This window comes from Podarcis bocagei (genome assembly GCF_964188305.1).
Source record: "Podarcis bocagei genome assembly, chromosome: Z".
Classification (NCBI taxonomy): domain Eukaryota; kingdom Metazoa; phylum Chordata; class Lepidosauria; order Squamata; family Lacertidae; genus Podarcis; species Podarcis bocagei.
This window is the reverse complement of record NC_138140.1, coordinates 17,492,926-17,518,939: the sequence shown is the minus strand read 5'-3', so window position 1 is coordinate 17,518,939 and position 26,014 is coordinate 17,492,926. Positions and strand designations below refer to the sequence as shown.

At 48.9% G+C, this 26,014-nt stretch overlaps 2 protein-coding genes and 1 long non-coding RNA gene across 8 annotated transcripts in view; 1 reads left to right on the top strand and 2 right to left on the bottom strand.

Moving 5' to 3' along the window:
* The window catches only part of SH3GLB2 (SH3 domain containing GRB2 like, endophilin B2), a 57,867-nt gene extending 46,761 nt beyond the window's left edge, over positions 1-11,106 (top strand). For 3 of the 4 annotated variants that reach the window (XM_081178836.1, XM_081178835.1, XM_081178833.1), the window contains 5 exons: positions 4,206-4,295; positions 6,918-7,018; positions 7,213-7,227; positions 7,893-8,166; positions 9,586-11,106. In XM_081178836.1, coding sequence (XP_081034962.1) covers positions 4,206-4,295; positions 6,918-7,018; positions 7,213-7,227; positions 7,893-8,166; positions 9,586-9,693 — 588 coding nt within the window. In that variant the 3' untranslated portion in view covers positions 9,694-11,106. The remainder of the gene's footprint in view (positions 1-4,205; positions 4,296-6,917; positions 7,019-7,212; positions 7,228-7,892; positions 8,167-9,585) is intronic. The other variant, XM_081178834.1, reaches the window with a different exon arrangement.
* LOC308578490 lies at positions 1,131-4,228 on the bottom strand. The gene is made up of 2 exons (XR_014003942.1): positions 2,568-4,228; positions 1,131-1,694 (listed from the first exon to the last, which is right to left on the bottom strand). It is a non-coding gene; the product is annotated as an uncharacterized lncRNA (long non-coding RNA).
* Positions 11,107-23,526: 12,420 nt separating the features above from the next.
* Positions 23,527-26,014, bottom strand: part of NUP188 (nucleoporin 188) — a 52,534-nt gene continuing 50,046 nt past the window's right edge. For all 3 annotated transcript variants that reach the window (XM_081178656.1, XM_081178658.1, XM_081178657.1), the window contains exon 44: positions 23,527-26,001. In XM_081178656.1, coding sequence (XP_081034782.1) covers positions 25,831-26,001 — 171 coding nt within the window. In that variant the 3' untranslated portion in view covers positions 23,527-25,830. The remainder of the gene's footprint in view (positions 26,002-26,014) is intronic.

Here is a 26,014-nt window from a genome sequence, read left to right as displayed (position 1 = left end):
AGGGAGGTGCATGTGCCCGTGTGTGTGTGTGTGTGTGTGTGTGTGCGTGCCATGACATCACAGAAGGACCTTGTGTGAGTGTGGCTGTTGGGCCATCGAAGAAGGTCCCTGTGTGAGCATGGGTGTTGTGATGTCACAAAAGTGGGTCCTGTGGGTTGGGGATGCTGTTGACATCACAGAAGGTCCCTGTGTGAGTGCAGGTACTGCAGCATCTTACTGGTTGGAGGCAAGAGTGCTGTGACGTCAGAGCAGGGCAATCTGCATGTGGATGAAAGGAGGATGTGCTTTGACGTGAGGTGGGCCCGGGGACATAGGGAGGCAGGCTGACTTTTGGAAAGCCACAAGCAGAGGCCCAGCAAGGTCAGGGGCGGTGTTAGGCTGTCAGAGCAAGGCAATTCATGCATTGATGAAAGGGTGGGTGCTCCAATGGCTGGCAGGCGGGTGGTCAGGGCTCTGTGTAGATGCTGTGAGGTCACAGGAGGAGGCCTGGTGTGTGGAAGGTTCAGGTTATGTGACGTCAGAGTGCGGAAGCCTAAACATGTCAAAGGGGATGGGTGCTTTGTTTCCAAGTGGGCTGAGCTCTTCTCAGAGGTGAGTGGTGTGCATGTTCTGACATCAGAGAAGGAAGGTGGAAGCAGATTTTCCCACTGGTGCCTGGGAAGGGGTGGGGAGTGGCAGCACGGGGTCTGCCCTAAGTGCTTATGTGGATCTAGAGGTGATTGCTGTGACATCACAGGAAGAAGATGAAAGGAAAGTGTGTGCAGTTGTCAGGGAAGGAGAACCTTTTGGTCCATACAGCTCAGTATTGCTCACACCAACAGGCAACATCTCTCTCCAGGGTTGCAGACAGAATCTTTCCCAGTCCTACCTGGAGAAGTCATTGGGGACTGAACCTTCGACTTTCTGCATAGACATTGCCTGCTTTATCACTAAGCTGTGGGTATGCTTCCGCCTCCGTTTTTTGCTCCGTTAGGCTGGCACTTTGACCACGAAACCCCTGCCCCCGCTAACAACTGGATATGAAGGTTGAAAAGGCCAAGAAATTGTGACTCTGCTCATGAATCTTAGTACCACAAAATATTCAGAGAGGCTGGACAAGTTTATTGACAGAGGGTGGCTTCCTAAACGTATTTGTTTTTCCTCTCCATAGCTGATGACAACACATCTTCTAGGAGCTGCTTTGCAGATTGGGGTGCCCTCACTTATTTTGGCAGTTCCCAGATGGGCTCACCAGGCAGTTGCAGGACCCACAATGACCCTCCACAGAGCATCATTCGGGAAACTCACTGTGGGAAAACTCATGTTGCTCCCCCCTTGTGGCCAATGTCCTTTTAAAAGAAAAGTGGGCCCAGTGGAGGATGCCTCCTGCTGGTGAAAGTTCTGGGCAGTAAGGCTGGTTGCCCTTAAAGCATTCCTGCTGTCTCTTCTTCCCATGGCAGCTGGGGAGAGTTTCTGCATTGCGCAACAGAGAACTCCAACGCAACAATTGCGCTAGAGGGAAAAGTCAATGCACAACAGGTTGTACTCTCAGTCGCTCAGCAAAGTGACTAGGAACTCGTTTTCTGTATTCTCGCTCACAACAAAATCCCGCAAGCAGAAAACATTTTGCTCACAGGAACAAATGTACTGCTCAGTGCCTGCACTGGATGCATCCTGTTCATTCATTCTATTTCTACTCAGGACCGTTGAGCACACTTTTTTTTTTTTTAAATAAGATATTTATTAGAGTTTTCAAAATATTACAAAAAGAACAAAAAACAAACAAAGTAGAGTCAGAAGGGAATACAAAGAATAAAAATAGTTAACAAAGTAAAAAGAGAAAGAAAAAAGCAAACCCCTTCCCACCGTATAAAAAAGAAGGGGGGGAAATTCAAAATAAGAAAACAAAAAATTAACAAAAATACAAAAAACCCTAACCTTTAAAAACATTTAAAAACAAATTCATTGTTTTCAGACCCTTAACTGTCATAGCCTTCTTTCTTAGACTTCCTCTTCCTCCCCTCCTTTGTATCCTAGTTATTAATTATCCCAGCAAATCCTTTCCATTCCATGTTTCATAAAATTCTGTCATTACATTACCCTAGACTATTTTGCTCTTATCTTTCTATAATAGCATAAACCTTAAAATTTAAAACTTAAGTCTTAACCTTACCAGCTTCTTATAATCATAATATTCTTTCATAATTCTAAGCATCTTTGCTAAAGCCAGGTAATTTCTTCCAACATTTTTCTATCATTCATCAACTTTATAAAACATTCTAGTAATAAGAAAAAAAAGAAAGGTACAAACAAATCCAATTTTCCCCCCAACGTCCCTTCCTCCTGGTTCCGGGTTTTATCAGTCTTTATTCCCATCAGGCTAGCCCATTAACCTGGTAACCTTATGTCCGAGGCCCTCAAGTCACTTCCATGGCCCTTCAGCGGCTCTTCTTCATATTTGTAGCTGTAATTTCCCTTATCTCCTGCTCGTGGTAACTCCAGCTTGACAATATCTCTTGCTCGTGGTAGCTCCAACTTGACAATGTTTTTAACCCTTCTCGACAGATCAGACCCTTTTCCGTGAGCACACATTTTTTAATATACCCATTTATGCCCTACCATCAAGCTCCATAAGGCAGCAGAACGAGATGTGAAAACTTTCACAACTTGAATTTAATTAAAACAGCTGCAGCAAAAGCGTAGGGATCGCTAACGATCTATTCTCCCCAGGGCCCTCTGAAACAATAGAATATTAATGCTGTCTAAACCTCTTTAATGAAGGAGCCCTGCTGCTGCCATTCTTTCTTGGGCGGATGTCCCGCAGTTTAGGATGGTTGGGTTATGTCCTCTGACTCTTGTAAGGGCTGAACTTTCCCCAGAATGAAACGTTTGGAGTGGAGAAAGGGGGGAGGGGAATGACCTAGCAGTGATTTTCCCATTCACAACTATTTTATTTAAAGAAAATTATGCACCATTTGATTGTAAGGAAAACCCTTGAAGCTATTTACAAAAAGAATAAAACAAGGAAATTATGGGTAAAAACGTTTTTTTAAAAAATAAAACCCGCAATAAAGTAAAACCAGATTAAGGCACAAGCCAACATTCTGCATATCTGGACAGGCTTTGCCTAACCCGAAATGTTTTTAGCAGGCACTGAAAAGTGTACAGTGAAGGTGCCTGCCTGATGGCAAGAGGCAGGGAGTCCCAAATTGTAGGTGCTGCCATACTAAAAGATGAAGTTCTTGCACAAGTGAAACTGGTATTACGTGGCACCTGTAGCAGCGCCAGTTTCACAGATCAAAGCTATTTATTATCCACCCTTCACCCTAAGCAACCAGGGCAGGTCAAAACTATTTAAAATGCAATATTTTAAAACAAATGAACTACAATCATAAGAATAAGGTGGGTCCTAAAAAAAATAAAAAATAAAAATCTCAAGGGTTAAAGGTCAGGGCAAAGAGGTGCATCTTCAGCATACAACAAAAACTTTACAGGGAAAGTTCCTGATGCATCTCTGTGGGGAGGGAATCCCATAACTTGGGGAAGGCACTCCCTGGGGCTGCCTCCCCAGCATTTCTGAGGGCAGCAGAACTACCAAAATCTGCTGATCTTAAATGTCCCATAGGTCTGTAAGGAAGGAGGCAGTCCCTTAGATATTTGGGGCCTGAGTCGTTCTGTGCTTCAAACAATAGCCTGATCACCTTCATTTGGGCCCGGAAACGAACCAGCAAAAAGATCAGGCTGTGTGTTCAGCTTTTTCCAGCTTGTTTACTCCTTTCCCTTGCTCCCCGATCCCTCTGTGATAGGAGATGGGAAACCTTCTCAGCCAGAGGACCATATTCCCAAATAGGCAACATTCCAAGGGCTTCATGGGAGTGGCCAATGGGGCCAGAGCCGAAAGCTGGCACAGCAAAGGAGGCGGCCCTCACTTTCATTTATCGCCTCCTCTCATCCAGTTTCTAGCCATTTCATCAAAAGTGAGAGGATTTATACACACACCCTCCATCCAGGCAAGAAAAGAAGCATTACTACAGTTCAACGACTTGTTCCAACCAGGCAAAAGCTCTCAAGGAGTGGCTGTGAGGGGGGTTCAGATGGTGAAAGGGAGTCTAATTGGGCAAGAGTCCAAGGGCCAGATTGAGAGGTCTAGGGATCCACATTTGATTCCCAGGCTTGTGGCTCCCCATCTCTCCTCTCCAATGACACCCCACTCTCTTGCTCTGTAGGCAGAACACGAGCTCCGGATGGCCCAGACTGAGTTTGACCGGCAGGCAGAAGTGACCCGTCTCCTCCTGGAAGGGATAAGCAGCACACATGTGAGTCTCGCTGGAAAAGACATCGCGTTGCTGTTCATGCCAAGAGGCACACAGCACTTCATCGTTAAAACAGTTCCATTGTTCCATTGTTAAAACAAATCCATTCACACGTACAACTTTCAAGATCTGGACAAAATGGGCAAAGGTTTTGGTCCCAGGCCTCTCCCCCATTATTGCATTACAGTTCCACCTGGTTCTCAAAAATAAATATAGAGCCTATAATGTAGGTAGGTTCTAAATACCTAGATGCCTAGCCTGTATAAAACCAAACAGTTCTCCCATGTGTTGGAGAAGATGTCCCACTATAGGGACATATCAGCACGTGGGGTGGGAGTGTCCAAAAAATAGAAAAGTTATGGGGAAATGTACTTACAGAAATATCTTTGATTACAAGGCAGACAGTCCCATGGCCCCAAGACTGGCATTACTTAATTTGTACAGCAACATTATGTTGCAAATTAGAAACAAAGAACTTCCGCACTGGTCATGGGACCGAGACGGCTCTGGTCGCCCTAACAGATGATCTCCGCAGGCACCTGGATCGAGGCGGGTCGGGGCTGCTGATTCTTCTAGACCTGTCAGCAGCCTTTGACATGGTCGATCACAAACTCCTGGACCACCGCCTTGCCGATGTGGGAATCCAGGGCACAGTCCTTCAATGGCTGTGCTTGTTTCTGTCTGGTCGGGGACAGAGGGTGGCGCTTGGGGGGGAATTGTCATCGCACCACTCCTTGGTGTGTGGAGTGCCTCAGGTTGCGATACTCTCCCCGATGCTTTTTAACATCTTTATGCGCCCCCTCGCCCAGCTTGTCCGGAGTTTTGGGCTGGGTTGCCATCAGTATGCCGATGACACCCAACTCTATCTGTTGATGGATGGCCATCCTGACTCGGCCCCAGACACACTGACCAGATGTTTGGAAGCTGTGGCTGGATGGTTACGTGCAAGCCAGTTGAAGTTAAATCCTTTGAAGACAGAAGTCCTCTGGCTGGGACGGGACAATATGGGATTGAGGGGGCAACTCCCATCTCTTGCGGGGGTGCAATTAGTGCCAGCACGTCCGTTAAGAGTTTGGGTGTAATCTTTGATGCCTCCCTCTCTATGGAGGCACAGATTACAGCTATATCAAAGGCGGCATTTTTTCATCTCCGCCAAGCTAAGCAGTTGGCCGCTTATCTCTCTCGCCCTGACCTAGCCACTGTGATCCATGCGACGGTCACCTCCAGACTGGACTATTGTAACTCGCTCTACGTGGGGCTGCCCTTGAGACTGACCCAGAAACTCCAGCGGGTGCAGAATGCCGCGGCGAGACTCCTTATGGGGTCTTCGCTGTGAGATCACATTCATCCGGTACTATAGCAGCTGCACTGGCTCCCGGTGGAGTACAGGATCAGATTTAAGGTGCTGGTTTTAACCTTTAAAGCCCTATATGGCCTAGGACCCTCGTACCTACGGGACCGCCTCTCCTGGTATGCCCCACAGAGGAACCTACGGTCTGCAGATAAAAACAACCTGAAGATCCCAGGCCTCAGAGAGGTTAGGCTGGCCTCAACTAGAGCCAGGGCTTTCTCGGCTGCAGCTCCAATCTGGTGGAACACTCTGTCACAAGAGACTAGGGCCCTGCGGGACCTGACATCTTTCCGCAGGGCCTGCAAGACAGAGTTGTTCCACCAGGCCTTTGGTCAGGGCGCAGCCTGACTCTCTCCTCTGGCAACCTGCACAGAATTTTACTTAACGGTTGCCATTAATTTGATTTTAATTAATTTTTATAATGAAATGTTTTTAGAATGTTTGATTATTTGATTGTTTGATTATTTGATTGTTGTTAGCCGCAATGAGCCCGGCTTCGGCTGGGGAGGGCGGGATATAAATTATTATTATTATTATTATTATTATTATTATTATTATTATTATTATTATTACATATCTGTTAACCACTACAAGAGCAACTATTGCCAGGACACAGAAATCATTATCACGGATTAATTATTAACAATGGAGCAATGGCATAATGCAATTTGGCAAACAACATTATTGGGAAAACTTACACAAATATTAAAAGTAGCAAGAGGCCAAAAGAAACACAACTTTTTTATGCAGCCTACTGTAACTTTTATTGATTACACAAATAATGAGGCATATGGTAGAATAGTACCCATAGTTTACAGCAAAGTCTGGTGTGCACAAACCCTAAAAAAAAATAATGCTCCCCTCTTACAAATTCCTATAAAATATAATTGTTGTTGATGCAGAATACATTTTACTAATGGTTACAAGTCTAAGCAATTCATGTCATTTCATAGCTGTAGAAACTAATAATTTTGGCATATATACTTTGACACAACTTTGTTAATGTATTCAGAAATGTTTGAGGGTTTTATTTTTATTTTATGTAATTGTTGCATGCCATATGTTCTAATGCAGACAAAGATAGATCTAAATGCAACCATATCAAACAGCTTAAAAATGAAAATGAATAAAAACTATTTTACGAAAGGAAAAAGAAAACCAGATAAGCCTTGCAGCTGCATCAACCAGATGCCTCGATGGGAAGCCTGCCAATAGATCCCCCTCCTCAGTGCCTGGATCCCAGGACTTCACTATTTTTCTCCTTCTTTCTTTAGGTCAATCACCTTCGCTGTCTGCATGAGTTTGCTGAAGCTCAGGCCACATACTATGCCCAATGCTACCAGTACATGCTGGACCTGCAGAAGCAGCTGGGAAGGTAACAATCTGTCCCAACAAGATGCGTCCATTTGGAAACTTGGGTCACAACTGCAACCATACATTTACAGCCCTTTCATGCCATTCCCCACCCCAGAAAAAGAGAATACTGTAAGCTGTAGTTTGTGAAGGGTGCTGGGAATGGGCTGTTCATTGGCTGTCTTCTTCTATCCCTTTCTCTTCCCATGCTTTCAGTTCCAGAGGAGAAATGTAAGTAAAAGACCAAAGACATTCTGGGTAATAGAGAGCTAGGGTAGGACAGATGAAGGGGGAAGAACCCTTGGCAAAGTGTCTTCATTGTGTTGCCTTTTGCATTCATGGCACACTGCTTAGCTCCACTGAAGAAGGCTTCTTTTCTGTGATCCCTGCTTTTACAGAAGTGACCTCTCAGGGGGACACTGGGCTGTCCCCCCACCCAACTCCAAGAGTTTTCCTTAACTATGGATAAAGGTTTCCTGTTGAGTTTATGGGTGTGGGCATCTTTTTTCTTAACATGTGCATTTTAAATCTTTTGTTTGTAAATGAATAAATTAATTAATGGCATTTCCACCGTGGCCTTTCTCCCCGAGGAGTCTAGGGCCTCAAACAACAAGCGATAAAAAGCATATTGGAAACCAATTCCGATAAAGACGCAGACTGGGATAGACCTCAGCTTTAAAAAGGACTGTTGAAAGTTGAAGCTCTTCTGAAGGTGCCAAAGATGACAGATGTGTCACTTTTCTGATAGCCTTTTATTTTATTTTATCCTGCTTTGCATGGGAGAAACACCTGACCAACCTGTTAATAAATGAAGTAGAGGTACCTGTTGTGTGATGGGCTCAGGCCCGATCACCCCTGTCTCTTACTCTCCCTTTTCTTTCCTCTGCCTTGCAAAGGCTTCCTGGAACTTTTGTGGGCAACGCAGAGTCCACCTCACCTCCGCCAGCCACTGCCTCACCCACCACCATTGCTGCAGGTGCTGCCACAGGCCCAGCTGTACCCATCATTCCGGTGGTGCCCACTGTCATTGGAGCACCCAACTCTGCCCCTGCTGTTGAAGCCCTGAACCCCAGTGATGTGAAGCCTCCTGCCAGCGGGACAAGGAAGGCCCGGGTCCTCTATGACTATGAAGCCTCAGACAGCACTGAGCTGTCTCTGCTCTCAGATGAGGTTGGTGGTTCTCTCTTTTCTGCCAAGTGATGCTACAGACAAAATGTGGTTTAGGGGCAAAGCTGTTGTGTTGTTTATTTATTTAATAAAAATTATACACCACTTGATTGTAAAGAGAAGGGGGGAAAGAACCCCAGTTTACAAAAAATTAGAAAAGCAATTATTTTTTGTAAACTGGGGTTCTTCCCCCCCTTCTCTTTACACACAGGTGGCGCTGTGGGTTAAACCACGGAGCCTAGGGCTTGCCGATCAGAAGGTCGGCGGTTCAAATCCCTGTGACGGGGTGACCTCCCGTTGCTCAGTCCCTGCTCCTGCCAACCTAGCAGTTCGAAAGCACGTCAAAGTGCAAGTAGATAAATAGATACCACTCCAGCGGGAAGGTAAACGGCGTTTCCGTGCGCTGCTCTGGTTTGCCAGAAGTGGCTTAGTCATGCTGGCCACATGACCTGGAAGCTGTACGCCGGCTCCCTCGGCCAATAAAGCGAGATGAGTGCTGCAACCCCAGAGTCGGCCACAACTGGACCTAATGGTCAGGGGTCCCTTTACCTTTTATAAAAGCAATAAAACTGCCCTTAACAATTTTAATTTTTGAAGTTAAAATAACAATAGAGTAAAAACAGATGGAAACTCACATTAGCTTTCTAAGCATCTGGGTGGGCATGTCTAAATAAAAACCTTTCTAGCAGGCACCGAAAAGGGTGTGGCAAAGGCACCTGGCTGGTGTCAAAAGGCAGGGAGTTCCAAAGTATATGTGCTGCCACATTAAGAGATCAAGTTCTTACAAATGCAGAGTGGATATTTTGTGGCACCTTTGGTAATGCCACTACTGCCGTTTGAAGTGGTCAAATGGGCACATGTAGGGTAGGCGATCTTGTAAACTGGTCCCAAGTTGTTATGGGCTTTTTATATGCTAACAGTAACACCTTGAACTTGACCCTGTAGCAAATGGGCAGCCAGTGCAGATCTCTGAGCGCAGGTGTGATATCCTGACAAGGCCTCGCTCCTGCCAGCTAACACTCTGCAGCACCAACTGCATTGTTGCTGGAAACCACAGGACGGGAGGGTACTCTTGTGCTTGGATCCTGCTTGTGGGATTCCCACAATGGGCAACTGGTTTGCCACTGCGAGAACAAGATGCTAGACCTGATGGTCCATTGGCCTGACCCAACAAGCTGCTCTCATATTCTCAAGTATGTAATTAGCCGTTTTCTGTATTTCGTTTCCCTTTGATCTCACTTCTTATAACCCCCTGCCCAGCCAACCATATATATTTTATATATTTTAGAAAGAGATCTGTAACTCCAGATAACACTTTGTGAACTATAGTCCACAAAAACTAATGCTGCAGTAAGTTTTGTCAAAAGACTTTTGCCTTTTTAATGGTTTGCATCTAACATATTGCCTACAACTCTCTGTTAGATGATCACTGTGTACAGCCTCCCAGGGATGGACCCAGACTGGCTCATAGGAGAGAGGGGCAATCAAAAGGGCAAAGTCCCTGTTACCTACTTGGAACTTCTCAGTTAAGCACACCTGCCGAGGATCCTCCAAGCAAGTCACACACCCTTCCCGTGACCTGACATCGTTTTTCAGAGGCTGCTGACTACGTATTTCCATCCAAGGCCATTTGCTCTCTTCTGGGTCAGATTTCCCCCCTCACTCTGTGTTTGGATTAAGGCACAGAGGCGACCAATGAGCTTTCCAAGGCTTTTAAGATTGACTCTGTCAACCATTCCCACAACTGGCTTCTAGAGTTGGTGGGACCAAACTTGGATTCCCTCTCTGGTCCAATAAGCCCTTTTGAGGATGGCTGACAGGTGAAATGAGGACTAGCCCCTTGCTTTTTTCCTCCTCCTCCTTGTTTCTGCTGCAATTATTTGGGTCAATCCAAATGGAATTAATGGAAGTCACCTGTAATAGGCTGTGTCTTCCCCGTCCTTTTTGTTCCCGCAATTGTTTTTGACCCACCCACAACCTACCCATCCTGGTCCTGCTTTTAACTATTCTATGTATTCTGCTGGAGTCAGTTGTAGGGAGAGCTGGGCATCTGTGGCGCAAAAATCTGGTTTATTTTCAGATTTAAGCCAAGCCTTTGGAGTCCCCTTGCAAAGAAGAATGTTTTAAATGAACTGTGAGTCAACCAGAGGATGAAGGGGGTGGGGGGTAAAGAGATGTAAGTGTCAGCAACCCAACTGAATATGTAGCACCTCCTGGAAGGCAAAATCCTCACTTTCTCCCATTATTCTTGACTCCTGCCAACAATTGCTGTGGCAATGAAAGGAAGATGAAAAACACTGAAAAATTAATGGGTTAGAGTTGTCTTGGCCTGGTTTAGCTGCTTAAAATACTTGCTATGATTTTATGTGGGGCTGATTTGTTTGTTTGTGTGTGTGTTATTTCTGAGTTTACATTTCCAGCTGTCTTTCCTGCCCCAAAATAACATTCCACTTTTCAAAAAGCTACCTTTATCCTCTTCCCCTCCTCCCTGTTGAAACTGGCAAGACTCATAACCAGAGTTCACTGCTCAATTTCTTGACATGCCCTTCGATTCTGCCCCACATTGGTTCAGCTTGCATATCCCCAGCCATGAGGGCAGGAGACTCTTGGAGTAATGCAAGATGCATTCTGAAACAGCCCATCCTTACCTATGGGCCTCCTCCAGTTCTCACCTGGCCCAGGTATCAAGTAAGCCATAAATCTTTTGCTGGAGACAAGAACCTGTCTGAGAGGGGGGGGAGGGTACTTTCTTTTGTAGGACAGGTCTTAGTGCAGATTAAACCTTCCATCCTGCTGCTCCTGGGCTGACACAACTTGGCTGGCTTATTTTGTGTTTTGAACTTTTATTTTTTCATCTTGAGCCTTTTGTGGATTATCCTGATGTAACAGATTTCAGAGCACTTCCATATGGTTGACTTTTGCCAATAAAACACCTAGCCTGCACGCCTCCTCTGTCTTGGCTCTCTTTGGGGCAGTGTGTGTTTGTGTGTGTGTGTGTCCCCGTTCCCCGCATGCGTGTGCACATGATCAATTCCACAGTACCCAAATTCCACAGAAGGTAATGTTATCAAGCTAAGAGCTTACAGATTTGTAAGACTGGGCTCCCGCCTCTTCAAAGAGGAACACAGAATTCTGATAGGTGGAAAAGCCCTGCTTTTCAACATGGTGTCTTAACTGGAAGATTCAGGACAGATAAATTAAGTACTTCTTCACACAGTGTGTAGTTAGACCGTGGAACTCACTCCCACAGGACCTAGTGATGGCCACCAACCTGGATAGCTCCAAGTGAAAAGATAGGCCTTTACTGAAATATGAATGTCCATAGTGGCTGCCAAAGCAATGTTTCGTATACACTTCCAGATTACACATGTGATTTTCACTCACCAAAGGAGCAAAGCACTCTTAGCAGTTGCACCCAGTGTCATCATCCTGAACCAATCAAAATCATTTAGCTCTTCAGATCAGTCTTCATTGTACTATCATGTAATAACAATCATCTTTCACTGTCTATTATTCAAGTATTAAGATTTTATTAAAGTCTTAATAAAGTCTTTAAACTTAAATACTTTAATAAAGGCAAGACTGTAATTAGCAAAACCAGTACATTGTGTTCTGCTGTATCCGTTCACAAACCCAAAAGTTGCCTTTATTTAAATCTGAAGTAACTGCTGAAAGGGTCTGAAGGTACAGTCATACCTTATGTTACGTATGCTTCATGTTACATTCTTTCAGGATACGTCCCGTGGCAACCCAAAAGTACCAGAAAGGGTTACTTCCGGGTTTCGCCGCATGCGCAGACGTGCAAAAAGACGTCACACGCATGCGCAGAAGCAGCAAATTGCAATCCGCGTGTGCGCAGACGAGACACTGCGGGTTGCGTTCTGCTCATGTTGCGAACAGGCCTCTGGAACGGATCCCGTTTGCAACCAGAGGTACCACTGTATTAGTTTGGCCCTAAAATCGAGGAAACCTGTAGCTTGGTATGAGAGCAAACCCAATAAAAAAGCAATATGGGCCTCCATAGATGTTTTACACAGCGCTGATTCTCAGTTTCATTGCCTTGGCAATGTTGCTTCAAATTTTTGTGGCTGGTCACCTCTGACCCTCTTCCAATTTTGTAGTTTGCTGTTGCTAATTCCTGAAGAAGACAGAAGAGCAAAGTTCTCAGTTCAACTGTTACAAAAGTGATATTGGTGAGAAGGAATATCTATCTGGTGCTGAGAGCTGTTTGACCATGGAAAGGACACCCTCAGAAGGCAGAGGACTCTCCTTCACTGGAGGTTTTTAAGCAGAGGTTGGCTAGCCATCCATCATGGATGCTTTTGTCGAGATTCCTGCATTGCAGGGGGTTGAGCTACATGACCCTCAGAGGGTCTACAACTCTACAATTCTATTTCTGGTCTTTCGCGAACATAAAAAATAAGGAATCAAGTTCTCTTGGCTTTTCATTTTCTTGGCCTTACATTATAAGGACATGTCAGTGGGTACGAAAGGTCAGAAGTGCGGAGGTTACTAGTATTTGCACTGTGGTACCCACTGCCAAACAGCTATTCACAAATGATTTAGCCACCTGTGTTGCCAATCACCAGGGTTCAGGACTGTCGTGTTCTGGGAAGCTTGGGATCTTGTCCGTTTCCCTTGCTTGGGCGAGCAGCATCAGCTTAAAGCTTTCTTCTCTGGTGAGCCCTGCATCAAAGTCTTCATTCAGAATATCAAGAGATCTGTTTCCCTTGTTCTTTCGTCCACTTTGTCAGCTTCTGGCCAAAGGGTCAGTTTCCTCCTGATGCAGCTCTGCAATCAAATCCTCTTATTTGGTGGGATTTGCCATCCAGGGCATGTGGCCTCCATGGAACCAGGAGGATCTTTCCTTTTTTTAAAAAAGATATTTGTCAGGGGTTCAGGAGCAGAGGCAAGGGCAAGGGAGGAAACAGAGAGCGAGGGGGAGGAGGCAGAAGAAAAGATGAGTGATGACGACGACCCGAGATCTCTGAGTCTTTCCAGTGAATCAGAAGATTCACAGAAAGGAGCACCAGTGGTCAGGGCAAGGGGGGAGCCTAAGGGGACACCCCAGGAAGATAGAGCCAGAGGGGACTCCGAGGAGAGCAGTTGGAAATCGGGACCAGCGTCACAGCCAGAGAGCAGGGAAGAGGAAGAGCGCCAGAGATCAAGCGCTGGCAGCTCGCCACAGGGGGGAGGGCACGAGTCAGGAGTGGCCACACCTCCATCGGGGAGCGAAGAAACGGTCAAACGGAAAGTGGAAGGTTGGGCGCGCGCGCCAAGTTCAAATGCACAGGAAAGTGACGCAGTAGGCAGCCAGGAAAGGGAGCCAGGTCCTAAAGCCCGGCGCAAGGAGACAGGGAGTTCCGGGGGGTCGGCGTCAGAAGAATCCCGGAAGGAAGAGACCCCGGGGGGCAGAGGGACCCAGAGGAGAGCAGTCAGGCGGAAAAGGTGGAGCAGGGCTAGGATATTAAGTTGGTGCACAAGGGGCGGAGACTCAGACGGAGCTTCGCCGATCTAGCCATTAGACGTAGAGTTGCACGCAGCAGCTTGGGAATGGAAACTGTAACTCAATAAAGACTTTTACTTAATGACCGCTGGCTAGCGTGATCCTCTGTGAGCTAGGATCTTGAAGCAGCTCTGACAGTAAGCTCCGTCTCATAATTGTGGGCATCTACAGCCTCGAGGAGAGGAGAGAAGCAGGTGCCTACTAGCTAGCTCACGAACGGCAGACAACATGACGGCTGAGCAGCAGATAGAGGAACTCAGAAAAGCAGTGTCACAACTGAATGCCGAGGCTCTCGCATCCAGGAAGAGAGAGGAGGAGGCAGCTGCCGCCTGCAGGGATCTCCAGGTCAGGTTGGACATGCTTACGAAGCACGGGCAACTGACACCCAAACAGGAGGGAATTGGGTTGGCGAGACGAACAGGCGGTCTGGTCTCTCACTTCGATGGGAACCTGCAGCAGTACCCCAACTTTAGAGCAGATGTAATGTGCGCACTGGAACTGCTGAAAAAAGACTTTAGAGATGAGCAAGAGAAAGTGGGGTTCATCATGTCCCATTTGCATGGGGAGGCTAAAGCATGGCTGCGCAATTTGTGGAGGGATAAGGATCCGGCGCTCCAAAATGCGGATGCCTTTATTAAAGCGATGGATGGGTGTTTCTTATCAAGCATTGACGTGGACCTTGCTCGGCAGCAGATACATGGACTGAAACAAGGAAGGGCCAGCGTAAGGCAGTATCATGCCCGCTTTTTCGCTTTGGTCAGTGCTCTGGAATGGGACAGGGATTCGGCTCCTGTAAGAGACCTGTTTTGGGAAGGATTGCACGGCTCGGTTAAAGATGAAATTGCGAGGGGGGAGAGACCCCGGACCACGCAGGAGATCGTTCAGAGGGCGCTAGCCGTGGGGGTGCGGCTGGAAGAACGTCCGTGGAGCAGGGACGAAGGGCGTGGAGGGCGCGAACCAGCCAGGGGCTCCTCCTTCCTTCCCAGAGAAGCAGCGCGTGCGCAATCCACGCCTCCACAAGGAGGAGGGGTGGAACCTATGGAGGTTGGAAGTGCAAGGGCTCAATCAGCAGCCAGAGCCCTAGCACCGACAACAGTGAAAGCGAAGCCTCCTAGAGGGAACAGGAAGTGTTACATCTGCGAGGATCCAGGGCATATGGCGAAAGAGTGTCCCCGGAGGCTCCACAAGCACACTGCAGCCTCAGCAATGGTGACTGCAGCAACGCAACAAGGAGGACCACAGCAGGGAAACGACGATGTCTGGCTGGAGGAAGAGGCAATGGGGCCCAGCCAGACGTGTCAGTGAAGAAGTCCCCGGAGATTTCACAGCCCATGGACCCCCTCCCACCCAAACCAGTAGTGAGGCTCACCGCATCGCTCCAGCTGCCCAATGGAATCACCATGGACGTGCCGCTCACCATTGACTCGGGAAGCAATGCGGACTTTATAGGGCAGGACTTTGTAGACAGGCACGCTATACAGTTGCTGCCGGCCACGCTGCCCCTGCAGGTGGTCACGGTGGATGGCAGGGAGCTGCTAGGGGGGCAAGTGGTGAAGCAGACGCCACCAATGGTGATGCGCCTTGGGAATCACAAGGAAATCATCAGCTTCAACGTCACTCAACTATCGGACACGCCCATTGTATTGGGCATGAGTTGGCTGGACAAGCACAGCCCAACGCTGGCTTGGTACCAGAGGCAGCTGACCTTCGGCTCTTCCTTTTGTGCTGAACACTGCATCGTCCCCCGGCAGGAAGGAGAGGAAGAGGAGTCACAGCTGCTGCTAGGCACGCTGCAAGCGATTCCCCACAAGTACGCAGAATTTTTGGAGGTTTTCTGCGAGAAGGAGGCAGACAGGCTACCCCCCCACAGACCATATGACTGCAAAATTGACCTGCTGCCGGGGGCGGCGCTGCCTAAAGGGAAGCTGTATTCCATGTCTGAGGACGAACTGCAGGAACTCAAAGAGTTCATAGATCATAATTTGGAGCGCGGTTTCATCCGGGAGTCCAAGGCAGCGGGGGGCAGTCCTGTATTCTTTGTTAAGAAGCGGGACACGCCCCAAAAAAGACTTGTGGTGGACTATCGCATCTTAAACAGTGTGACCAAGCCATCGGACTTCCCCATGCCCCGAATCGACGACCTCCTCGCAAAGGTACGGAAGGGCAGCGTGTTCACCAAGTTAGACCTGCGCGGGGCGTACAACCTCATTCGCATGTGGGAAGGAGATGAGTGGAAGACAGCCATGTTCACGCCACTGGGCACCTACGAATATAGAGTTATGCCTTTTGGATTGCAAAATGGCTCCCACGTTTTTCAAGCGTTCATGCATCACGTGTTGGCGGGGCTCCTCTACAAGACGTGCGTCTGTTTCTTAGATGACATCCTGATCTTTTCGGAATCGCAGCAGGAGCATGACAGACACGTCAAGGAAGTGCTAAGCAGGCTACAGCAGCATAGGCTCTACGCCAAGTTGGAGAAGTGCCAATTCGACGTGACGGAGGTGGATTTTCTGGGCTACAAGTTGTCTGACAAGGGGCTCGCCATGGACAGCGCCAAGGTTCGAGCGGTGTTGGACTGGAAAAGCCCACGCAACCGGAAGGAGGTCCAACGGTTTGTCGGCTTTGCGAACTTCTATCGCAAGTTTATCAAAGGCTTCGCTATGCAGACAGCGGCCATCACGGACACGCTTAGCTCCAAGAAAAAGAAGTTCATCTGGACAGAGCAGGCGGAGCAGTCCTTTCAGGCACTCAAGCGTCTCTTCGCGTCGGAAGAGCAGCTGCTGCATGTCGACCCCAGCAGGCTGATGAGGGTAGAGACGGACGCCTCAGACAGAGCCGTGGGAGCAGTCCTGCTGCAGAAAGACCCGCAGGGGGTTTGGCGGCCGGGAGCATTTTACTCCAGGAAGCTCAGCAAGTCCGAACAGAACTACACCATCTGGGACAGGGAGTTGCTGGCCATTCATGCAGCATTCAAAGCGTGGAGGCACTTCCTGATCGGCGCCAAGCACACGGTGCAGGTCTGCACGGACCACAAGAATCTGGAGCACTGGCGCACGGCACAGTTCCTGAACCAGAGGCAGATACGTTGGGCTGAGTTCTTTGCGAACTTCGACTTCCGAATAGAGTATGTCCCGGGGGACATCAACATCATGGCGGACGCTCTCTCCCGTAAGCCACAATATCTGGAGGACGCCACGCCAGCGGCCGCCATGCACATCTTCGCACCAACAGTGTGGGCGTGCGCTGCGGCAACAGTTGACCTGGAGGCGGTGCGGCGAGCGTTGCAGGATGACTCCTTCGCGCAAGCAAAGATGGCAGAGGTGCAAAGGGGTACGGCAGCGACCGACGGGTTCCAGCTGAGAGATGGATTGCTCATCCGTAAAGGGGCCATCTACGTGCCGGGAGACGAACTTCGCGCCAAGGTACTGCAGCAGCTGCACGACGCGCCCACTGCCGGGCACTTTGGCAAGGAGAAGACGGTGGAATTAGTCGCCAGAGACTTCTGGTGGCCCGGAATGAGAGGGGAGGTCGCGGACTACGTGGCGAGGTGTGACACCTGCCAGAGGGCCAAACCGGTGCACAGACCGCCGGCCGGTCTGTTGGAACCGCTGCAAACTCCGGTCGAACCGTGGGAGAGAGTGGCCCTGGACTTTGTCACGGATCTGCCCAGCTCGAGGGGCAAGACGGCCGTGCTGGTGGTGGTGGACTTGTTCTCCAAGATGGCACATTTCATTCCGTGTGCCAAGGTGGCCACGGCGGAGCAAACCGCCAAACTGTTCATAGACCACGTGTTCAAGGTTCACGGTCTGCCACGGTCTATTCTGTCCGACCGGGGGCGGCAGTTCATCTCGAATTTCTGGCAGAAGCTGATGGGCTTCCTGAACGTCAAGATCAACCTGGCGTCGGCGAGACACCCGCAGACCAACGGGCAGGCGGAGCGGGTCAATGCCATCATGCAGCAGTACCTGAGATGTTATGCGAATCAACAGCCTGCGACGTGGGTGGATTACCTGCCGCTCGCCGAGTTTGCCTACAACAACACGAAGCACGTGTCCACGGGGGTCACGCCGTTCTTCGCTAACAACGGGAGGCACCCCAGAACCTTCCCGGGACTGGAAAGGATGGGGGAGGGGGAGCCGCAGACAGCAGATGCGTTCGCGTCGGAGTTGCAGGAGGTCCACGATCAGCTGCGGCGGCACCTGGAGCTGGCCAAACATGCATACAAGGTGCAAGCGGACAAACACAGAAGGGTTGGCGAAGAGATCCATGTGGGAGACTGGGTCTGGTTAGCAGCCCACGCAGTGCCGGCCAGGTCGTTGGCCAAGAAGAAGCTGGGGCATAAGCAACTGGGGCCCTACCAAGTCGAAGAGCAGGTCAACCCGGTGGCTTTCAGGCTGGCGCTTCCGGAGGGTTCCAGAATGCATCCGGTGTTCCACAGATCGGTGCTCACTCCCTACAAGGCACCGCACAGGTTTCAGGAACCCGGAACGGCACCGAGTCCGCTCAGAGAAGGAACCGGGCACGCGGGAGTGGCACAGAAGGAACGCATCAACGAAGTCACGGAGATTTTGGACTCCAGATGGGGGGAAGAAGGGGTAGAATACCTTATCGCCAAGGAGGGCACCCCGGCCAGTGCGAACAGCTGGGTGCCAGGCTACGCCTTGGACGAACCTCTGCTCAAAGACGAGTTTCATGCCCTCTTCCCACATAAACCAATGCCAGCAGACTTTTTCGACGACTGGCTTTTCACGCCAACGCTTTCTGCCAGCACGTTCCGGGGGTTCGACTCGGACGAGGACCCGATACGAGACGCCCGTTCCCCGGAGGGGTCACCCTCGGGATCTGCCTCAGAACCCTCGTATTGGTGGGACGATAGACCAGAGGAGCAGTGGCGCAGGAAGTGGCTGGGAGGTCCAGGACGAGAAACGCCGCCAGGAGGAAGTGAGGGAGAGACGGACATGGACGTTTTCGGGGACGACCCTGGTTTCGAGCACGGCGGCACAGAGATGGAAGCGGAGGTGACCATCGTCGACGAGAGCAGGGAGGCAGAACCGGGAGACTTCAGATGGAGGCCCGCCACGGGAAGCGAACTGTATCCGACGTTCGTCCCTCTGACACAGCAGCACCCAGTTCCCGCACCGGAAGGAGGGGAGGGGGGAATGGGGGGCTTCGAGGGGGGGATGGATGTCAGGGGTTCAGGAGCAGAGGCAAGGGCAAGGGAGGAAACAGAGAGCGAGGGGGAGGAGGCAGAAGAAAAGATGAGTGATGACGACGACCCGAGATCTCCGAGTCTTTCCAGTGAATCAGAAGATTCACAGAAAGGAGCACCAGTGGTCAGGGCAAGGGGGGAGCCTAAGGGGACACCCCAGGAAGATAGAGCCAGAGGGGACTCCGAGGAGAGCAGTTGGAAATCGGGACCAGCGTCACAGCCAGAGAGCAGGGAAGAGGAAGAGCGCCAGAGATCAAGCGCTGGCAGCTCGCCACAGGGGGGAGGGCACGAGTCAGGAGTGGCCACACCTCCATCGGGGAGCGAAGAAACGGTCAGACGGAAAGTGGAAGGTTGGGCGCGCGCGCCAAGTTCAAATGCACAGGAAAGTGACGCAGTAGGCAGCCAGGAAAGGGAGCCAGGTCCTAAAGCCCGGCGCAAGGAGACAGGGAGTTCCGGGGGGTCGGCGTCAGAAGAATCCCGGAAGGAAGAGACCCCGGGGGGCAGAGGGACCCAGAGGAGAGCAGTCAGGCGGAAAAGGTGGAGCAGGGCTAGGATATTAAGTTGGTGCACAAGGGGCGGAGACTCAGACGGAGCTTCGCCGATCTAGCCATTAGACGTAGAGTTGCACGCAGCAGCTTGGGAATGGAAACTGTAACTCAATAAAGACTTTTACTTAATGACCGCTGGCTAGCGTGATCCTCTGTGAGCTAGGATCTTGAAGCAGCTCTGACAATATTTATTAAGATTTTCAAAATATTACAAAATGAAAAAAGAAAAAAGAAAAATACAAAATAAAAGTAGTTAAAAACAACTCAATCTTTCCGTTACTTATCTTTCATTTGCTTATTTCCCAGACCTCCTCGCACCTCCCTTTTTTGTATTCCAATTCAGTTTGTTTGTTCAGCAAATCCTTCCCCTTTGTTTATCCTAGTCTTTAATCTTAAAATGTTGTGACATTAAATTTTTACCTGTTAATAATCCATTTTTCATATTCCCTTATAATATTACAGCTAAAAACCACTTAATTTCTATCCAACATCATTCTAACATTCATTAATTTTGCAATATTTCTGTAAATAGTCTTTAAACTTTTTCCAGTCTTCTTCCACCAACTCTTCTCCCTGATCTCGGATTCTGCCAGTCATTTCCGCCAATTCCATGTAGTCCATCACCTTCATCTGCCATTCTTCCAGAGTGGGTAGGTCTTGTGTCTTCCAGTACTTTGCAATAAGTATTCTTGCTGCTGTTGTGGCATACATAAAGAAAGTTCTATCCTTCTTTGGCACCAATTGGCCGACTATGCCCAGGAGAAAGGCCTCTGGTTTCTTCAGGAAGGTATATTATTATTATTTTGTTGTTTTAACTATTTACTTGTTTTACCTTGTACAGTCGTACCTTGGAAGCCGAACAGAATCCGTTCTGGAAGTCTGTTCAACTTCCAGAAACGTTCAAAAACCAAGGCATGGCTTCCAATTGGCTGCAGGAGCTTCCTGCACACAATCGGAAGCTGCAGAAGCCCCGCCGGACATTCAGCTTCCAAAGCAACGTTTACGGGATTCGGGAGCCAAAACGTTTGACTCGCAAGGCGTTCGGATTCCAAGGTACAACTGTATTGTATCCTGTGAATCTCCCAGAGATCTTGTGATGAACGGCTGTACATAAACCTAATAGAGAAATCTAAAAGAATGTTTATTGAGTCTGGTTCTTGTGGAATAAACCTGCACTGCATAAGGAACAGCAAAGTTTAAAAAGTTGTGCTAAAGAGTTAAAAAAATATATTGATACATCAGAAATGATGCTTTCATTCATGATCTTCTAATAGGAAAACCCAAATGAAAAACATTTCTGAAGACTAGGTATTTTTATTTAAAAATCATGCTAAAAAGTGGGGATCGTCTTATACATGGGTAGTGCATCGGGTGGGCATTTGATTGGTTGCTGCCATGGCTGTCAGCAGCTATTGTGCATGTTATTTGTTGCTGCGTCAATAATGGGTGTTGTTGATTGGCCGGTGCTGTGGCAATTGGGCAGGCGATTGGCAGCTTGCATACGGGTGAGTGGTTTTCAGCATCCCCCCCTGAAAAAGGCTCAACAACCTTCGGTAATCCCCTCCTCTGGGCAATCCTCTGCAAAAAATAGCTCAACAACTTTTTGCCATCTCCCCCCAATTCCTGAAATTTCAGTCCCCCAAAATAGGGGGCATCTTATAGATGGAAAAGTACAGTAACTCTTTGTTGGATTCTGCACAAGCTTAAAGCTTAAGGCTTAGCTCCGTTCTCTCCCTGACTGGTTGGCCAATATGATGTACACAAGGAAGGCATGTAAATAATAATAATAATTTATTATTTATACCCCGCCCACCTGGCTGAGTTTCCCCAGCCACTCTGGGCGGCTCCCAATCAAGTGTTAAAAGCAGTACAGCATTAAATATTAAAAACTTCCCTGAAGTTTATATTGACAGCTTGGGGGAGGCTTGGGAGTTGTGGGCGGGCGGTGTGCCTAATGCCCACCATGGGCAGCTCGCTCTGCCCCCGGCTGCAGGGAGCGTGTGCCGTTCCGGGCACTTGAGCGTCTATTCCATGCCTGGGAGGGCACCCTCCGCACCAGGCTTCCCTCGGGAGTGTGCCCACCCTGAGCAGCGCTGGCATATGCTCCGCCTCCGAGTACAGGGTGCCCTGAGCAAACCAGATTCAGAAAACCATGCTGGGAAGAGTCCTTTTTAGACATCATACTAGACAGAGCTTACTAAACTCCTGTAAGCCAGGTTCTTTTTAGACTTGGGGAGGTGTACTAGGGCCCCAAGCACACTTAAGAAAGGTTTGTGTAGGGCAGTGTTTCCCAACCGGTGTTCCCCGGCACACGAGTGTGCCGTGAGACACCGGCTGGTGTGCCGCGAGATGCCTGGAGGGAGGCGGGCGAGTCGGGCGGCGAGAGGCGGGGCGGGGGCGGCGAGGAGAGGCCGCGCCTCCTGCTGCTGCCTGGCGCTCCTCCTCGCAGCCGGCAGCGCTGCCTGGGCGCCTCCGCGCGACTCTGTCTCGCTGGGTTTGGTCTCCCAGCAGACGGGTCACACGCGCCCCTCCCTCCCTCCCTCAGCCTGCGCGGAGGCGGATTGAGCGCAGCTGAGAGGAGCTGCCGAGGGAAAAAACGTTCACTTTTGTGCGTCCCTCCCGGCGTGACGCTGCGCGCTGATGTCACGGGGCGGGGCTTTAATGGTGGTGTGCCGCGAGATTTTTTTTTAGTACACAGGTGTGCCGTTGCCCAAAAACGTTTGGGAAACACTGGTGTAGGGCATCCTTTTTGTGGTATCTCTGCTGACAGCATCAGGGAACCATGTCACAAGGAAAGTTTACCAATCACAATAGGGTCATTTGTGGGGGGGAGGGATGGAGAAAGGAAAGAGACTGCTGATCTCAAGGGACATGCAGAAACTTAAGCTACCAGTCACGCTGCAGGTTCATAGACAACCAGGACAAACAAAACAAATAGGACAAACAAAATGTAATAGAATAAAAGAAAAAATCCCCTAAACAAGATTTTTGGTTGCAGTCACCCAGCAAAAATCCAAAAAAATACCAATACAGTGGTACCTCGGGTTACAGATGCTTCAAGTTACAGACACTTCAGGTTACAGACTCTGCTAACCCGGAAGTAGTACGTCGTGTTAAGAACTTTACCTCAGGATGAGAACAGAAATCACATGGCGGCTGGGGGAGGCCCCATTAGCTAAAGTGGTGCTTCAGGTTAAGAACAGTTTCAAGTTAAGAACGGACCTCCAGAATGAATTAAGTTCTTAACCCGAGGTACCACTGTATAACCAGAAACAACAAAACCAGCAAATCAGCCCCAAAGGTAATTTACAAATAAATAAGGATTTTCACTTAAAGCCTGCGTCAAATAACATAGGGATTAATACTCTTACTGCCACGTGAGCTTCAGAGAAGTTAGTGCTGAAAGGAGGGACAGGCAGGCAAAGAGTTGGATCTCCTGAGGCACTTCCGCCCATCCCAGTCTCTCCACCTCAGTCTGGTTCCCTAAACCAGTGTTTCCCAACCTTTTTTGGGCAAAGGCACACTTGTTTGATGAAAAAAATCTCGAGGCACACCACCATTACAGCCCCGTGACGTCAGCGCGCAGCGTCACGCCGGGAGGGACGCACGAAAGTGTAAGTTTCAATTTTTTTCCCTCCCCCTTGCCGGGGAACCTCCAAGCTTTGGGGGTGGGGGGGGGAGGAGGCAGCAAAGCGAGGCAGGAAGGAGAGCGCGGCTTGGCTGGGTGAGCTTTGGCAGGGGCAGGGAATGAGAGCCGCGAGGCGGGCGCTGCGGACGGAGGCGCTGCCCGCCAAGCTCGCAGGCAGCCAGGCAGGCAGACGGCGAGAGCCCCGCGCTGGGCGGCCTCTCCTCGCCGCCGCCGCCCCGCCTCTCGCCGCCCGACTCGCCCGCCTCCCTCCAGGCAACATCTCGCGGCACACCAGGCAACATCTCGCGGCACACTAGTGTGCCACGGAACAGTGGTTGGGAAACACTGCCCTAAACTCTGTGGTGTTCTAGTCAATCCCTATCCCAATGACCAAACTGTTGGGAGAAATTTAAAAGGGGTTCCTAGGCTGCAAGGTATCCCTCGCAGAAACCCAAAAGACAAGGATGCTGGCTCCAAGTGAATAGTCCTTTATTGAAATACAAATGCATATAGGGACAGCCTCAAAAATAAGGCTGCTACTGCCAGAAAACACACCCAAAGCAATGTTTCATAGACACTTCCAGATTACACAAGTGATTTCTATTCACCAAAAAATCACAACACTCTTTGCAGTTGCAACCTAGTGTCATCATCCTGAACCAATCAAAATCATTTGGCTTCTCGGATCAGCCCTCACTGTATCATGTGATAACATATAATCATTTTTCAGTGTCTTTCTTTATTAAGATTTTGCTGGTTTCCCTCTTCATTAAATGTTTCCTGATACCCTCTTTCATCTATCTACAAAACATTTCAAGATTGAGCACAACTGCCATACCTGGCTGATTTTCATGCTGTCACCAGATTCTAAGTGTTTCTTGTTTTCAGTGTTCTGGAACGAACATTCGCTATACAGTGGTACCTCGGGTTACAGACGCTTCAGGTTACAGGCTCCACTAACCCAGAAACAGTACCTTGGGTTAAGAACTTTGCTTCAGGATGAGAACAGAAATCGCGTGGCGGCAGCGGGAAGCCTCATTAGCTCAGGTTAAGTGGTATCTCAGGTTAAGAACAGTTTCAGGTTAAGAACGGACCTCCAGAACAAATTAAGTGCTTAACCCGAGGTACCACTGTATACTGTACCTGAAAGCAACTCGCTCTGTACTGTAAAATGTAGGTGCAGCCCTTTTTCAGTTTAGCCATAGGCCCAAAAGAAAATGGAATCATCAAAACATGAGGTTTTTCTCCATCACAAATTCATTGAGGTGAGGGCTATTGAAAGCTACTAAACACAACGCTGAGCTCTGCCTCCATGATTAGAGGCAGTAAATGCTTCTGAACATCAGTTGCTGGGAGCCATAAGAGGGAAGACTGCTTTTGTGTTCAAACTGTGCTAGTGGGTTTCTCGTTGGGCATCTGACTGGCCACTGAGAACAGGATGTGGGACTAGATGAGCCTCCTTTTGGCCTGATCCAACAGGACTCTTCTTATGTTCTTAAGTCTTAAGTCCACAACAACTGAAGGGCGCCAGCAGATGGAGGCTGGACTAAATAAAGCCCCTGTTTTCACTTGGGACTAGTAGAAGGAAAACAAATGTCTCCTGATCACCCTTATTTAAAAAGAAATACAGCCCCCTCCTTCACTATAATCTGCCCAGTGCACAAGTGGGGTGTTCCTTAAGTGTTATACAGCATGCAGCCATGGGTTTGCTTCACACATAATACTGAGCTACAAACCCAGCACAAAGTAACCATGGTTTGTTGTTACTACTCAAGCCACGGATTGTTTCAACCATGGTTTGGTGATGCGTCCAAACCCAATAGTCTAGTTTCAGCCACTCCGTGCCAGATGCCCAACAAGTGCCAGGGTTGCGAGGCAAGTCAGCTGGAAAATGGAAGCATATCTCAGTGTTATGTGTGAATATGGCCACTACAAAGCCCTGCAGAAACCAGAACTACCTACTCTACTCATTTGTCATGTGAACTTAATACATCAGCTCTGCCAGCTGTGACATTTAAAGATGCAGGGTATGTGGCGCTCTGTAGCAGGCTTAGCCCCCACACTGCTTGATGAATCTTCTGTTTTTACTATGAATTACTTTGCCCTGAAGGGTTGAATTAATAATAATAATAATAAACCGGCAGCCTGACACCAACTGGACTCGAGAAATTTAGAATTCCACAACCACTTAGAAATATGCTTTTTAATCAGTATAAACAGGAAATGGGTGGTACAAAAATGTGAGATAACAAAGCAATGGAGTTCTAACTTCAAAATTCATACTGGAACAGGAAGAGAAGGTGGTCACCTTTAAAAACGTCTTGCCTTTGCTTTCTGAATGGTCCAGTAAATATAAAAAACAGCACTTGGAAGATGATCTCTAGGCTGAAATCAATCATTTGGCCTGTGCTTCACCAGAGAAGAGGCAACACTTAAATAATGCCCAATCCAGGGTAGTAGTGGGAGTAGGGAAGAGATTCCAAGCCACCTTTTCCTCTCCATCCTCTTTCCTTCTTCAAGTTGTGGAACAGCTATGAAAAGTAATCAGTTCATCAATACTTATAAAGTCACGTCAGGTTTACCTGACACACAAGGCTCGTTTTGTATGAACGAGGCACTGTTTGCAAACCACTCCACATCCTCTTGACATTGTGCTCTTCTGGTGAAGACATCTCACAGTTTCCTTTGCCTGGCTGAGGCAAGGCAGGTGGCAGGGCTACATCCAAAAGCTGATGGAAGTGAACTCACATGGGATTTCAAAATGGCACCTGGGGTCTTATCTCTGCATGTGCCTAACGAAGGCCTGGACAAGCTGGAAGAGCGGCTCCTGCCCCTCGGGGCCTAGCTTTGAGGAAGATTTCCCTTGTGAAGAGGAGAGAATGCTCACGGAAGAAGAACTTGGGCCACCCCGGCGGAAGTAACGAGACAGGCTGGAAAGAAGCGTGCTCTGGAAATAAGAC